The sequence below is a fragment of the Salminus brasiliensis genome, chromosome 3 (assembly GCF_030463535.1).
Source record: "Salminus brasiliensis chromosome 3, fSalBra1.hap2, whole genome shotgun sequence".
NCBI classification, from domain to species: Eukaryota; Metazoa; Chordata; class Actinopteri; order Characiformes; family Bryconidae; genus Salminus; species Salminus brasiliensis.
In genome coordinates, this window is record NC_132880.1 from 39,442,543 (window position 1) to 39,458,841 (window position 16,299).

Consider the following 16,299-nt stretch of genomic DNA (forward strand, 5'->3'; position numbering starts at 1 on the left):
TTTTAAATATATGATTAATTAAAAAAAATGCTCTTTTCAGGGACTCCCAAGTAGTGCAGCTATCTAAAAGGTAAAAATGTAAAAGTAAAGGTGCACGTATTTGTCACTGTACTATGTACAGCGAAATGTGTCCTCCACATTTAACCCATCTGTGGTAGTGAACACACACACTCCTGAACTTGGGGCAGTGAGTACACACGCCCAGAGCGGTGGGCAGCAAACTTCAGCGCCCGGGGAGCAGAGAGGGTAAAAGGGCCTTGCTCAAGGGCTCAACAGTGGCAGCTTGCCGAGCCTGGGAATTGAACCCAAAGCACTGGCCTTATGAATTAGAGATTGTGAATTCAGGATTTATGGGAGTATTATAGAGCCTAAAAGGCCTTGCTCATTCTTAGTGGTTTGGATGGTCTTCTCTCTAGCACCAGTAGCTCAGCGCGATGCTAGCTTGAGGTGGTATCTATTAGATAATGTAACAGAGTGGGCAGTGGGCGCTCTTCTTCAAACGTATACAGCTGCCCAAATGGTGTTGCATTGGGCGGCAGCTCGAAAAGAAATTTGGCTGGCTACACATGCATTGGAGGAATCCTCTCTCCAGTCTCTCAGCACTGGTATCAATGTATCATCAGCCCTAGCTAGTAGGTGGGGAAACACGCTGTCTGTGCGCTCTCTGTGTGTGCTGACTCCTGTGTTGTTGTATTTTACAGGCAAGTACATGCAGATGATGAACATCTTAAAACCCATCGCCTTCGACGTTATTCACTGTGTTTCACAGCTCTTCGACTACTACCTGTATGCGGTCTACACCTTCTTTGGCCGGAACGACATGGTACGACTCCGCCACAGCTCTGAAAACCTTTCCTTCCACTAGGCATCATTGTCCTGCATCTTCATGCGCAAAGTTCTCATCCCACTGACAATGAATTATTCAGCGCTCGTGTTGAAGCAAACGCTGCTTTTATGCACTTTGTGTTCCTCCTCTTTGTTTCCATGGCACATATAAGCATATAACGACATATTTATGAAGCAATCACGCCAGTCTCTCGTTTTCCCATGGTGCTCTCGGGGCCCTGTGGGTGTACTCTGTTCCATAATTACCGCTATTATTATCTGAGCAAACTGAGCAAGTGTCTGACATGCTAGGGGTGCGCCCTATTATTCTGAATCTTGAAGCGTGGGTCGGTGGGCGCCAATGACTTAAAGTGCATTTTAAAGTAGTTTTTAAGGGACTTATTCACCCATTTTCCCCGGAAACAGTGCAAGATTCGTGAATATTTTCTAGGAAGATTAAACAGCTTAACCCCCTTGTGAAAGGAGTCTTCACTAGCAGTGTCTTTATGAGGCTGGGGAATGGGAAAAGGTAAGCTGGTGCTGGTGCATGGCAGAAATAACTATTCAGAGGAGATCAGCTTATATGCTGTGTTAGGGATGGGGCTTTAAATTAGGACACACTTCCGTCTATCCTGTCTAGGTCTCTTTCTGACAACCCCCCACCCCCCCCACCCCTCTTACCACTGAATATTTGATTCATATCAGACATCAGTCTCATTTGAATGGGCTGTGGCAACACTGAAAATACTAATAGTTTCATGAATATTTACCAGGCACCTGAAATCGATTTGCACGTGTGCTGCCTCCGTGACCTATGCCTGCCTCTAAACACACAAAGACTTCAGCTGCTGTGTGAAGTGCGTTATTTCTTTGAGCAATGAGGAACGTTAATATTCGTAAGGGGGGTATGCCATTGTACGCCTCCCACAATATCTGCTCTGCCACACACTGTCTTCAGCTGTGTCTGTCCCAGCATCCAAGGTTGAGTTTACAGTTAATAACATATGTTTAAAGCAGTGTGTGCAAAGAATGGATAAAGCGCAAGAGAGATGTAGAGATACACCAACTCCCAGAGTGATGAAGAGCCTCCGAGTTGGGGAGAGTGCCGAGCTGAGCGTAGCGATGCTCGCGGTATGGTAACAGCAGCGCGGCTGTCTCGATAACGGATGTCTCTTCTTAGAAAGTTAATTTGAACATTAGCAGAAGTGTATTATTGACCACCTGTCAGCCATTCACCTGGGTTCACTTACAGAGACTGGTTCTGCTTGCACCCTGCAGTGTCATTTCGTCTGTTTTGTCTAAAATTTACTGTCATATTTTTTTGTTCTGCTGTGTTTTTCTTCCCGAAGCATGCTACTTGTCCATCCACACCCGTCCCAGGTGGCCAGCCGGGAGGCTCCAGACAGGTGCCCCCCGGCTGCTGGGTAAGACCTCAGCCTGACACATTTGCAAGCAGCTGTATGTTAACCCTTAGAAGTCGCAGTTATCCCTACCCATACCAGAACATGCAAAGTTTTTATAGCAGAGGGTTTTATAGCAGAGGGTATAACAAAGGGTTCTTTGAGTCATGCCATAGAAGATCAACTTTTGGTTTCATAAAGAACCTTTTTTCAATTGAGTTGTAAGTGTAAAAAACCTGTAAATTGGTAAAAAATTTCCCAAAAATTACAAGAATGGAAATTCCTTTTAAACTACAATATTAAATCTTTGCACATTGCAAAGTTCCCGCTTAGCACCTAAATATTTGTTCGACACCCCCCCCCCCTAGGAATAAATGGCATGCCCTGATATAAATGCATTAGTAACACCAAACCAACCCCCAGGGATGCTATAGCAACTGCCTACCAATGACCTAGCAACCCCATAGTAACCAATAAGTAACTTCACTTGCCAACACACTAACAATCCCTTGCAATCCTGTAGCAGTCACCTGGGATACCATAGCAACTGCCTAGTTTCCTCTAAGCATTACTAATTCCAATCACCTCAGATACCATATGGTATCCCAGGTGGTTGCTAGGTGGACACTATCAACTGCCTAGCAACTACTTGGTGACACCCTGGCAACCACATAGCAAAAACATGTTCAGCCCCCTGACCACATAGCAACAGCTTAACAACTACAGGAAAGTGGGAACCACTTATGCTGCACGTCCATTGTGTGTTTCCTTGAGGAAATGCACTTTTCTAATTAATTGTGTAACTGCATGATCAGGTAATTCCATTTAGGCATAACAGAATTGAGTGAGCACTCGATTTCTAAGGGTTACATCACGCATCTGGTGTGCTCTTCACTGTGTTTAATAAAACCACTGTTTGCTTTGCTGTGTTTTACATAAAGGCCTGCATTGCAAATGGACTGTGACCAAACTCCGAGATATTAGACATTTGTTTACTGCAGTCTAACAAAATGCAATTTACTCTGACCATTAAAGCAGCTACAGCTTCAGCTCTTCCCCAAGTGTTGTGCAGATGATCTGTCTGATAGAATAAACGCTGACGTCGTCCGTATTTATGCAGCGTTCGAAAAGTGAGCCCACTGAGCAGTCAAAAAGGAGGCCTAGTCAGATTTATGTCTCGTTTTGTTTCGTCTGTCCTCTTCAAAGAGTGAACACAATGTGAACCAAATGTCAGTGGTTTTCCTTAAAAACACCTTCCTATGAAAATATTCTCATTTTGGCGAGAGGAAAGGTCAATAAATCTCCTTTTAGCTCCGTCTATATTTTGAATATCTCCTTTAAATTCTTTGAATGTTTCTTTTGAAGGAAGACAACACACTGGTAGTAATGTTATGAACATGGCCTACATGGCCTCCATAAATTTGCCCTGAATAGTACCATCATGTTCCCATCGTAAATTTAGGCTTTCTGCGCATGTTTGTAGTTGTTCTGCGGTCAGTGTCAGTCTGCCAGATCATAGCTCACTGCGACTCAACTGCCTGACCACAGCCATTGTGTTCACTACAGGATGACTTGCTTTCACCCAGATCATCATGTACAGTGTGTGTGTGTGTGTGTGTGTGTGTGTGTGTGTGTGTGTGTGTGTGCGTGTGTGTGTGTTTGTTTATCTTGATGGTCTTAGATGATAAGTAGTGAGGAAGTTCTAGTAACTGCTCTAGATGTTTTTCTGTGTGCTTTGTGTTGTGCTTTGTGCCTTGTGCTCGTGCGTGGCTTTTGGAAGGAAACATAAAGGACCTTCCAGTGGGTGAGTGTTGTGGGTAGGGAGTGTCTCCTCACTGTGTGTGTTCTGCTGTGTCTTTCCTGCAGTATGAATCATCAGGGCTGGGTCTGATCAGCAGTAGACTGAGGACTACGCTCAACCGCATCCAAGAGAGCCTCATAGACATGGTGAGAGAAAAAACCCTCCTTATAAATATGCGCCTCCAGTGCTCTCTCGCTGTCGCTCTCCCTGCTTATGAACATATTTGTACCAGTTAACTGTCTTGAGTGATCCATCTTTTTAGCCATTGTTTTTTTTAATATCTTTTTTTTTTTTTTTTACGAATTTCATGCTGTCTTCCTCTTCCTCTCTCTGTGTGTCTTGTCATTTAAAGGTGTAGTATTCTAACTAATACAAATTCAGTATTCCTCATTATACAACTTAATAGAGACTTTTTTATGATACATGAATAAGCATTGACTGAAAATGTTCCTTAAATAAACTTCATATATGTCCAGATGTTTTTGGAAACACATCTACTACACAGCTTTTTTAAGGTGCGCTCTGGTGGAGTTGTGTTATCTTGAATAATGGTGCTCCATCCAGTACCTTTGGGATTGGTTGGGGTTGAGGTGGGGTGATGATTATCCAACATCCCATACGGTGATATTTTAGCGAAATCATGGAAATGTTTTTATTGTGATTCAAGTGAGCATATTGTGGATATCATCAGTGCAGCAGACTCTGAATACAAATCATTGTAGTAAATATTGATGCCATTTTTTATGGATGTCACAATATTGCAATAAATATGGTGAGATTACCATTTCGCCCTCCCCTAATTCTGACCTCACTGATGCTCTTGTTGCATTAAAATCTGTTAAGCAATGTTCCAAAATCTAGTGGAAAGCCTTCCCAAGACAGTAGATTCAGTTAGTCCAACAAAAGCAGGATAAACTCTTTTTTTTTAATACCCTTGATTTCTGAAGAATCAATGAGCAGATCCAATTTGTTTGTTCATATAGTGTATTTTTTTATTCATTTTTAGAACTTTGTAGCATTTGTAGCATAGCGTACTGTATTTGTAAAGACAGATGAGCCTTGTAGAGGCTCTTTATATCTTGCATCAACACTTGTTTTTAGTGTCCAGGTCATCCGACCACATGGTAAATCAAGGCATAAACGAAGCCAGGGCACATTGTGTTTGGGTTACGATCAGACCACACAGACCAGTATAATTACCAATATAAATACTGTTGTGGTCAGAACTTTACAAACACTCATTATTGGCATGAATGTTATGGCAATGTTGGTTATTCTGTGATTGAACTGCTCTTTTTCTGCTGCAAAATGAGTAACGAGACGTTTGGTACACAAGGTTAAATTCGTGGGTGTTTTCTGAAATTAACACAGGGTCAAAACTACATCTAATATTTGGTCACATGTTTTATAGCACCTCGTCTAGAGGCTTTTTGGTTGTCATCAACAAGCTTCTGGCAGATTTCTGGGTAGATGTTTGACCATCATTAGTAGTTCAGTTAATTTTGTTGGTTTCCTGGCACAGACCTGACTTTTAAAGCACAGCTCAAATATTTTCAATAGTTTAGAGGTCAACTTTGGGAAGGCCATTCCAAAAGCTTAATCCTAGCCTGCTTTATTCATTCCACAGCCAGCTCTGATGTGTGTTTGCGGTCACTCTCTTGTAGGAGTACCCAACTGCATCCAAGTTCTAACTGTCTAGCTGATGGTTTGAGGTTATGCTGAAGAATTCTGAGGTAGTCCTCCTTCTTCATTATTCCATCCACTTTGTGTAATGTACCGGATCCACTGGCAGCACAACAGACCCAAAGCATGATGTTGTTCTTGGGCTTGAATGCCTCACCTTTACTCCTCCAAACATATCTCTGGTCATTGTGACCAATCAACTAAATCTTTGTCTCGTCTGACCATAAAACTTCCCTCCAAAAGGCTCTTTCTGTGTCCATGTGGCTTCTTTCCTCAACGGCAGCTTCTCAGTCCGTGGTGATGTAAAACCTGCTTGACTGTAGGCAGTGACTCTGGTCTTCTCACAGCTTCCAGGTTATGGCAGCCTGTGCTTTGGTGGGTCTTAGGTTGTTCCTGACTGACTAAACCAATTTCCTCTCAACTGACAGTTTACATCTTCATCCAGACCTTGGCAAAGTTGCTACACCTCCCAATAGCTTTTGTACGTGTGTGTTGATTGAACTGATGATGTTGGAATCTGCAGTTGTTTAGAAATTGTTGTTTAGAGACGTTCCCGACTTAAATTCTTCATTACCTTTCGTTAGATTAGAGGATCTTGGACTTCCCCATTGCACAGTGTGTTGGCAGTCCAATAAAGGTTCCAGCTGTAGTCAATCATGATCACTAACAGGAAGTTGAGAGGCCTTAGCTTGGACAGAAGACATTTCGGGAGCTTTTACCACCACAAAACCAGCACCAACCCTTAAACACAAGCTAACATGCTGGTGACAGTGGGGTTATACAGTACAATACGCTGCTTTGTATTATTACACTCCTACTGTCTCGCTGTCTTTCTGCCTTTCTGTCTGTCTCGCCGTCTGTCTCTGTTTTTCTCTCTCGCACGCATGCTCTCGCTCACTGTCTTATATAACAATGATTGTGAAGCTGAATGGAAATGGTAGTGTGCATTAAGCCTAAGCCTGTACTCCATCATGCTCCATCATTTCATGGCCCCTATCCCTCCGTTAGCAGCCCCAGGTGAGTTAATCGGCCCCAGCACTCTTTGATGGATTTTTTTTTTTTTTTTATTAAATAAATGTTCTGTGGTTTCCATGGTTGCCCCCATTAGGGCCCCCAGGGGCATTGACCTGCGACCCTCAGTGCTCCACACACACTCTACCTTCAGCACAAATAGGTTCTCATTATTGTATAGATCTCCCACCTCATAGCTCCTGTCCCCTCCACTCCTCATAATCCTGCAAATGTTGGATGAGTTAGTTTGGCAGGTACTTTCAGCTTCTCTAACTGTCTTTGGTAAAACCTGAGGCTCAGATTCAGTGAAAAGAATGTTCTTCCATACTTGTTTGATCAAGGCCTAGTTTCCCCAAAAAGCAGTGTTTTAGTGCAGGGCTGGTTTTGCTGCCTCAGGTCATGTATGCTTTCCAGTTATTGAGGAACCAGTGAATTTACAGTTACGAATGTTAAGACGTTATATAGCTGAATATCAGAACATCTATCTGTGATCTAAGCAGCAAGGGAAATAAACAAGTATCAGCAAGTGAAATTCCATATTTTAGAATGACTCTCTCAAAGTGTTGTCCTCAGCTTTATGAAACGCTGTAGCATTCTTAGAAGTCGATGAGACATCCCTAATATATATGAAAAAGGCCTGTGCAAATTAAGACCCCATAATGCCTCCAGATTTATTGCCAGTAATCAAGGTTCCTCTAGTTGCTAAATACAAGAGTTCATGTAAAACTCTTTACGCCAGAACTGCATTAATAGTAATTAATAGTAATGAATGTGTAAATATTCAGTATTTCTATTTTCTAAATGCACCTGTTTTTTACTCACCTTTTGTAATGTGACATGACGGTTAAAAAGTGATTTGATTTGATATTTGTTTCATTTTTTGGCCCTTGTGAAATGCGCTTGACAGAGTACATATATTTAAATTTTTAATACTTTATTAAAAGTATTATAAGTATTGGGACACATTCATTTTTATTAATTTCTTCAACAGTAATCAAGGGTTTAAAAAATATATCCTGCTTTTGTTGGAGTAACTGACTCTACTTTCAGGGAAGGCTTCCTGCTAGATTTTGCAGTATTGCTATGAGGATTTGATTGCATTCAGCAACAAGAGTGTTAGAGTGAGGCCAGGATCTTAAATGGTCACCACCCACCTTGTCTCCAACTCCCACACGTACCCCAGAAGTATTGAATGGAGCACCATCATTCTAGAGAGCACAGTTTCTCTGCTCCACAGCTCAATGCTGGGAGGCTTTATACCCTTATAGCCAACACCAGCCATTAGGCATGATTCATGTTTATCTGCTCCAGGGAGTCCTATTGTATTGGCAGTACTTTCCTATATATAGTGTATCTCCAAATTGGGGGAAATTTTCAATTAAAGTCAATATAAAGATTTTATTCCTAGTCCTTTTGAAGCATTTCTATTGGTCCATTCATCATAAATTTGTGACACAATGTAAAACAAGGTTTTAGAAAGAAACAAGGTTTTTGTGCAGTGACTAATAGCAAACTTGCAAACCTAATATTTACTTTACCACATGAGGTTTTCTCTTTCTATAGTGTCCCGTCTTACCTCTCAGCATTTCTGCCTTTGAACTCCCCCTTCCTTAAATTATAATTTCTATCTTTGTCTTTGTCTCTTTTTCTGTCTGTGTCTTTCTGCCTTTTGCTCTTTCAGTCTTTCTCTCTGGTGGGTCCACACACCAAGGTTTCGAAAATGTGCACCCCCCAAAAATATATGTATAAAAATAAATAAATGAAAATGAATAAATAAATAATAATTAAAATATTGCTAAATCAAAAATGCGAAAGAGTGATAGAAAAGCGTTTTTTGTGTAGAAGATGACGTGTCAAGCTGTTAACCTCACAAATCTCTGATAAGTTGGCATGGATGGCCTGTGACTGGAGACGACTGACCCTATAAATGGTCCAATCACATTACACAGCTTTTCAAAGGTTTGTTTCTACATTCTTAAATGCTGAGTCAAAAGCTGGTCTGAAAAATGACTCTGCACTGCTCTCCCAGAACTGTCTGGTGGGTTTGCGCTCCCAGATATATGGTGGATTTCATCAAGGCGGCACAAAGACTTCAGCCTTTGTTAGGTGGGCCACTGCTAGTCCTGCCCAGAGTCTCTCAGCTGCAAATATAACAGGCGTAAAAAGATTGCAAATGGCTGTAAAGATGATTCTGATAAAAAGCAAAGGCAGAGTTAATTCTCCATTTTGCTGATTTTAGAGCGGCTTCTAAACACAGTAGCCTATGTCATCTTTCTTGGCATAACTGTAGTGGATTGAATGAAAACCCTATTTCTCTCTTCGCCCTCTCACTCTATAACTTATTTTTCTTTCAGCCTCTCTTTCTGTTCATTTGACCTCTTTCTGCCTCTGTCTCCCACTCAGTTTCTCTCTCTGCCTCTCTCTATCTCTGTGTCAGCTCCTTTTGGTCTTTGCAGAGAGGATCACGTCGATTGAACAAGCTTATTCATGAGCCTTAGATAGATACACGTACTTGTGTCTTGCCTAAACAGCATCCTTCAAGAATGAATTATTGACATCACTTCTTCAGCTGAGGCCGGATTTGATTTGGTGTAGTTCTGTGTTGTGGACACAGAGAAACTAGACATTACATCATGGTGGACAGCTCTGCGTCTTCATCGCTTCTATCAGGACATCAATGGTTAGTGGCACTCCCTGGACCGCAAGTCTACGAATTGCTGCTGTCAGAAAACATCAGAAATCTGACAGTCAGAGCTAGTAGTTCGCTCCGTATGATGCAGTAGAGTGTTGTTATGCCCAGCATCTCTGTCAGGTGAAGACTTCAGGAGGGATTAAGACAAAAAAGACTATGACCTGTCAAATAATCATTATTCATGGAGGCTCCTAGACTTGATTTTTTTGAGAGAAAAGTTGCCTGGGTAACATCTGAACAATCAGTGCAAGCACTGGAACTGCATCCATATATCACGGCAATAAACAATAAAATACAGCAGTTTGCCTGTAGCAAATGAAACAGCTAGAGAGCTATGATCAGTCGGGATCCCCCACCTTATTTGCAACTGCATAGTATGCATGAACAATCTGCCTATCAGCAGCCAAGCACCACGAGAGAAACTGTAGCAGATCTGGACATGCATGTAGAACTTGGGCCAATTCGTCACATTTTCAGCCCAGCATCTGGAAGTTATTGCCCTTAGCATCTCCTAACGGCGAACATCTCAGCTGGGTGTCCTCTAAAGAGCATGTAGAAAGGACAGCTGCTTAGCGTTCCCTTCAAAAGGCTGCCAAAGACACCGGTGAATCCCATGCACCGCTGTGAATTCATTCAAAAAACACAAGGAGTTCTCATGAAAGTATGACTGGTAAGAGCCTTAGGTCAGCCATCAGGGGGCAGTGATGGGGTATGTAGGCTCACAACTCAATAATAGCACTGCCTCCGGGGGGAAATGCATCCTACTTTAAAAGCACATTTACTCCCATCACAACTGGCCCCTACTGCACGCCCACAGCAGCATATACGCTTGGCCATTATAGCGCATGAAATGGCCATCCAGCCCTGACATTAAGATAAGAGCTGATGGTGAGGGTGGGGTGGGGATGGCAGGGATGTGGGGGTGGTGCGTGGTGCAGGGACAGACAGCTGCTGTAAAAGTGCGCTCGAGCGAAGCCACGGTTCGCGCGTAAATACGGAGACGGGGCCTTTCCCTTGAGAACACTCAACCACGGTGGCCTGGCCTCTAACACAGGCTTAATGATATCGCTTTGTGGCCGAGAGCAAACGGCTGAATTAAAAGCTCTTTAAAGCATTATCGCCTTTGCAGCTGGACCGCCTGGCGCATTGCCACGTGCTGTTTCTTAGACTGCGCTGGCTGGCTGGCTTTTTAAGTCTACTGAGGTGGGAGAGGGAGGGGGTCTGTGTTTTGCAGGCAAAGCTTTTAGTCCCCCCAACCCCCCACACATGTAGCTATTTTCGTTCAGCTCAATAAATCATTCATCACCTGAGATAAACTCACTGTCTCTGGAAAATTTTGCCTTTCTTCTAATCGTCCTGCTTGCCTGGGTCTGCAAGCTTTTACCTTATGAAGATCACTTCATTTCTCCGACCGCCAGAGTCAAATCTAGGTCATTGTGTGTGTGTGTGTTTTTGTTGTTGTGGATATGTATGTGGGGGATCATCATTTTCTCTGTATTAAGCCTTCAAAAAAGCTGCTGTGGCTTGTGTTTCAGGAATGTGGCTTGTTTGCAGATGTTGTAGGCTCTGAAATACAGTCATGTTAAATATTTGGACGGTGGCAAGCCCTTAATTAATCTGAACTGAAACAATCAAGTTGTGACCTTTACGGACCTTCACTAACCGTCTAGGAATTACAGCCATTTTCACCCAAATTGAATTGGACCATTAACTGAGAAGCATGTTCATGGCCAGGTGTGGCCTTCTACCACATTATTTCATGACTGATTAAGGAGATAAAAGGTCTAGAGTTGATTCCAAGTGTTGAGTTGTGATTGGTAGTTGTGCATGGGAACTTGGGAAGTTGTCTAAAGAGGTGTGATACAGGTGAAGGAGGCAATCATTAGGCTGAATAAGACCCTTCAAGAGTGACTAAATCAACCATTTGGAATATTCTGTAAAATAAATAATACACTGCTGAGCTCAGCAACAAGCAAAGGGTTAATGATTGCAGAATTATTTACTTGGTGAAGAAAACACCCTACACAATATCTAGTTAGGTCAAGAACACTCTCGAGAAGGATCGGCGTTTGTCATCGTCAAACTCCCTCAGAGCTTGAGCAAGAAACCTTGGGACCCACCATCTTTCTGTGGTCAAAACTACTCAGTGATGGTAAGAATAATGGAAGTAATAATGTTTAATGGTGGTACTGGCAATAGTTGGAGGCAAATAGAGTCCATGTAAACTTCAACGTAGCTGGTAATGGAGGGTGGAAAATTAGTCTGAGGCAGATAGCAGCAGCCGGTCTGACGCGTTTAGCGGGAGAGCCCAACAGTCAGTCTTCCGTCGGTGTCAGGCCAGAGAGGTGGCCAGTCATTAACTCTGGAAAAGGTAAAGATATGGATTAAGTTCTGTTTGGATTTATGGAGTATAGAGGATTTTAACATTTTTACATTTTAGTGTGGTTAGCAGATGTGACTATAACAGTCTGACTAAAAGGAAAGAGCCAGAAGGTAACACAGACATGGGAGCGCCCTGAAACACTGGCAAGTGATTGCATGCAAGCACCAGGACGTCAGCACCAACATCTCAGTTTACCAAAATCAAGAGACACCTTTTTGACCCCTCAAAAAAGAAAAGCCAAATTAGACTGCTAGAATACTTCCACCACTGGTGGAACCATCCCCCTTTCACTGCCTGCCCCAGTTCTAGATTAAGATGGAGAATTATGGAGAAGATTTTTTTTATATTTTATTTGAAGCTTCCCACATCTGTCATTGTGGAGATCTTTCAATGGAACTAGGTTGCTGCTGTTTATTGATGATGTGACTGCTGATAGAAGTAGCAGGATGAATTCTGAAGTGTGTAGAGCTCTACTTTCAGCTCAGATACAGCTTCACATACCACACCATGAAAGCAACCTAAGAACTTCTTAAGGTGAAGAAATGGAAGATAAATTTCACTTTCTAGTGACACAACTGAAGGCAGCAAGACCCACAAACAAGCAGCAACTGAAGACGGCTGCTAAAAAAGCCCTGGCGAAGCATCTTACTTCAAAGGATTTGCTTCTAAGTATTTCATTTCAAATCCATTGAGGTGAGGTACAGAAAATTACCAAAAATGTGGCCGCGTCCAAATACTTATTGACCTGACTGCAACAATGTAGATCTCTGTTTGAGTCACAGCAGCATCTTCACTAGTTTTCTAATGAATTTGCATATTTCAGATGTCTCATACATGCATATACACACTCAAGCGCACGAGGGGGAGACCTCATTTGTTAACAGATTCCAAAGTTAATTGCGTTCTGCAGTGAATAAATGAAGAGGGCAGCTCAGCAAGCTCTGGTTTTCAGCTGTTATTTCGCCTCTGTTACGTTTATAGAGAGAATGCAAGGAAAGGCCAGACAGGGAGCTTTGAGGATGTAATGGATCTCCTCTCTCAGGGGGTTGATGTCACTCAGCTCACGCAACGTTGTGTTCTCTACTCTCTGCCTTTGCCTTCCATTCATTTGCCAGACCAGAATCATGCACATTTTTCCCTCTACTTGCACTGCCTCCTCTCTTCTCCAACAGCCATCTAAAAGAAAAAGCGTCCCAAATGAACACTATGCTAATCCTGAAGAGTGTATGCGTGCATGAATGTGTGTGTGAGGGCGACTAGTGGTTCATATCTGATAGTGAGCTCTTCTCGCCCAGCTGGAGACCAGCGATTAGCTCTCTGTAGTGATGTAATCCAGCATTCCCCAACCTGCTGTGCAGGGAATCGCTGTGTAAACACTGCATGGCAGTGGTTTAGAGAGGGAGACTGGTGGAAGTGTATGTGTGTGAGTGTGGGTATATCTGCGTGTTGACAAATAAGTGCCATCTTTGTGCGCTAAAGTGCTGATCCCTGCTTTTACTGCTTTACTGGCAAACTCAAGGGTGCTATGTATCAACCTCCTTCATTCATTTTTAGATCCATTGCCATCATGCTATAAGTGTACAGGTCGCCAAAACCAGTAAAAAGACTGTATCTCTCACTTCCCGACTGAATTTAGTTGATTTAATCACATACTAATTGAATAGGGATTATACACTACTTAACTTCTGCCTGTTGCTCAACTGAACATTCCCCAAAACACGGGTGCCTTGCATTACCTAAGATATCCAGATTCATGTCATCATTTGCGCTGACCCAAAACCAAAGATTGGTGGAAACACATTTGGGTGAGGTCATTGGTGGGAAGAGGGGATCTGCATGGTCCCCGTACACTGCAGAGGGATTTGGAGGTGAGTAGCACAGCACATATTAGAGGCTACCTTACATACAAGGCAGATGTTGGTTTCTTAAAGAACTTTCCATTCCACCTTAAATGATGCTGCAGTATTGGACAGGTACTAGCGCCAGAATATAGCTGCTGCATCAGTTAAGGTGAAACTGCCTAATAACTGCCTAAATGCTGCTGTTCTCATGCTTTTTTATTGGCTATTGAAGGTACCCTTTCAGATGAATGTCCCTGACCAGTACACACTACCAGATTACACAGATTACGTGTCTGAAAAAACGCACTACTATTCACTCTCCAACTGTCGACTGACGAAAGATGTACAGTCTCAACCAGACTTTTGAGAATTGAGGCTAAAATCAAGGTGAAATAGCGTAGCCCCGGCTTAAATAACCGTAGTATTATATATGTAAATGGGAAGATTTAAAGGCCTATACTAATTTCAAGGTTCTTCCCAGGACATTATGCGGAGGAGGTCCTTCAACTTGCCCATCTCCTATCAAAAATGATACTCTGTTGAACCATCCATCCCACAGGTTTCACACAACCAAGAGTGGTTCTTCCAAGGAGAAACCATTCGATTCCTCCTGTTTGAACTGAATTCCTCACTTGCTGTTATAGTGGGGAAACTGGCCCATTGGCTGGGTTGTTGTTATGACACTGTCACAAATCCAGCAGCTGGGCTGCCCAAAAGCATCCCAAAAACTACCCACCATTGTGGAAATAACCCAGCAGGCTTATGTGTAGAAAACCAGACGTTTTAACAGTGCATGTTGTGTTTTTGTACTTTATTGCTATTTCATTGGAACGTAGAAAGCGTATTTATCCTTCTAACAGTCTTGTGCTTGACGCTTCAAAGATCTCATGACTCGAGGCTTTTTTTTTTCCCCTCTCTTCAACATACTTCACAGCTTTGCGGTAAACCTTAAGCAAGTGGTCAGGTTATGTGCACAGCTTTTCTCTGACCTGCTTAACCCAAACACTAGGGAGCTCAGGTTAAACGTCTCAGACGTTTCCTTCCTGCGTCCCAATACGCCAAGATGTCCACCTCCGCTTACTTTGTGCTTTAGGTTTAGCAAAGTTCTCAGTGTAGACCACTTTCCTTCGCTTGAATGTTATCTTTGTGGGATGCCCTTCTGAAAAAGCTGTGTGTGCCTCAGGCACCAGGTGTTACTGGAGGTTCAGCAGTGCCAAGATATTTGTCTGTTATATTTATAAACTTAATTATAAACACAAAAAGTGAAGAAGCCACCACAGTGTCTGTAGAAGATATGTAGGCGATAAGCATATAAAACCCAGCTCTCGGTTTGTTATGCACTCTGCCGTACTGGAAAGTGCTCTTTGTGGACACTCGTCGAATAACAGCTTTAGTCCAGGAGGAGTCTGTTTTGTGGAACTTGTGAGCAATCTTTTTGATTGACTTACTGCTGACAGAAAAGTGCCAACCGTGGCTCTATTCAATTGGAATGCACTGATTTCAATCTCTTGGTGCTATTCTTTTCACCGTCTGACTAAAGCTCCTTTCGTTATTGGCTCCGGAGCCACTGATTTCCTCCCTCCTCAGTAAAGTTACAGAGAGGTCCTGCTCTGAGAAAGCTCATCTGCTAAATCCGTGCAATACTTTTCAAATTGAACACTGAGGGACTCTGACTCTGGGGTAAGCAAATTTGTAGACTAACATGACATCCAGGATGCAAATGAAGGATCTAATTCCATTCGACACCCATCTAATGAGAAACGAATTTGGAATATTAGGAGGGGATGATGAAGCAAGCGGTGGAATTCATTTGACAGTAATTGCATAATGATGTATTTGCCACAGTCTTGGATAAATCCCCACAGAAGGAAAAAAAAACGGGATTAGAATGACCCTCGGAAATCTGCACTTGTGGAGAGGTGAGAGCTCCTGTGTCTTTATTCCTGATGACTACTGACATTTTTCATAGAATACACATACAGTAGTGTTTGACACCTGTGCATTTATATTTAAAAATTAAACCTGGACAACTAGTGTTTATTTACTTAAAGACAGTAATATTAGCATAATTAACAATAATACATACCTGATTTGTCCAAAAGTTTGTGGGCACCTCTTCTAATGAATGTGTTTCGGATGTGCAAATGTACGCACATAGTGTGTCAAGTCTCAGTAAAGCATTACTGCCAATAAAATCAAACTGTGGAGCAGATAAGCATGAACTTATTTGCACCATGCCTAATACCAGGCGTGGGTTAGAGGGGTATAAAGCCCTCCAGTGTCATTCAGAAATCTTGTAAAAAAATTAATTTTGCCATATTTAAATTTTTTACGTAAGTGGAATCTGGCAGTTGTTTTTTGCATTTGGTAAAATGTCCAAATTGTCTTAGAATAAAGCATTTTAACATTGGGTATGCATTCTGAAAGTCTCTGTAAATGTAAAATGAATACTGCCTTTCATATATATAATATATATATATATATATATATATATATATATATATGTATGTGACCTTTTTTAGTATTTATTTATTTATTAATTAATTAATTTATTTCTCCGCCTTCGCTAGGTTCCTGCCTGACGTTTTAAGTTACCTGGTATGTAAAGAATGGATTATAAAGGCCAGCTCTATAATGGTTGCTTTTAGTTACAAATTCTGACA

The 16,299-nt window shown here is 42.1% G+C and overlaps 1 protein-coding gene across 2 annotated transcripts in view; it reads left to right on the forward strand.

The window, feature by feature from the left end:
* Positions 1–16,299, forward strand: part of vps50 (VPS50 EARP/GARPII complex subunit) — a 169,693-nt gene that overhangs the window by 117,147 nt on the left and 36,247 nt on the right. The window contains exons 21-23 of one of the 2 annotated variants that reach the window (XM_072676101.1): positions 702–823; positions 2,175–2,249; positions 4,092–4,172. In XM_072676101.1, the coding sequence (XP_072532202.1) occupies positions 702–823; positions 2,175–2,249; positions 4,092–4,172 (278 nt within the window). The remainder of the gene's footprint in view (positions 1–701; positions 824–2,174; positions 2,250–4,091; positions 4,173–16,299) is intronic. The other variant, XM_072676102.1, reaches the window with a different exon arrangement.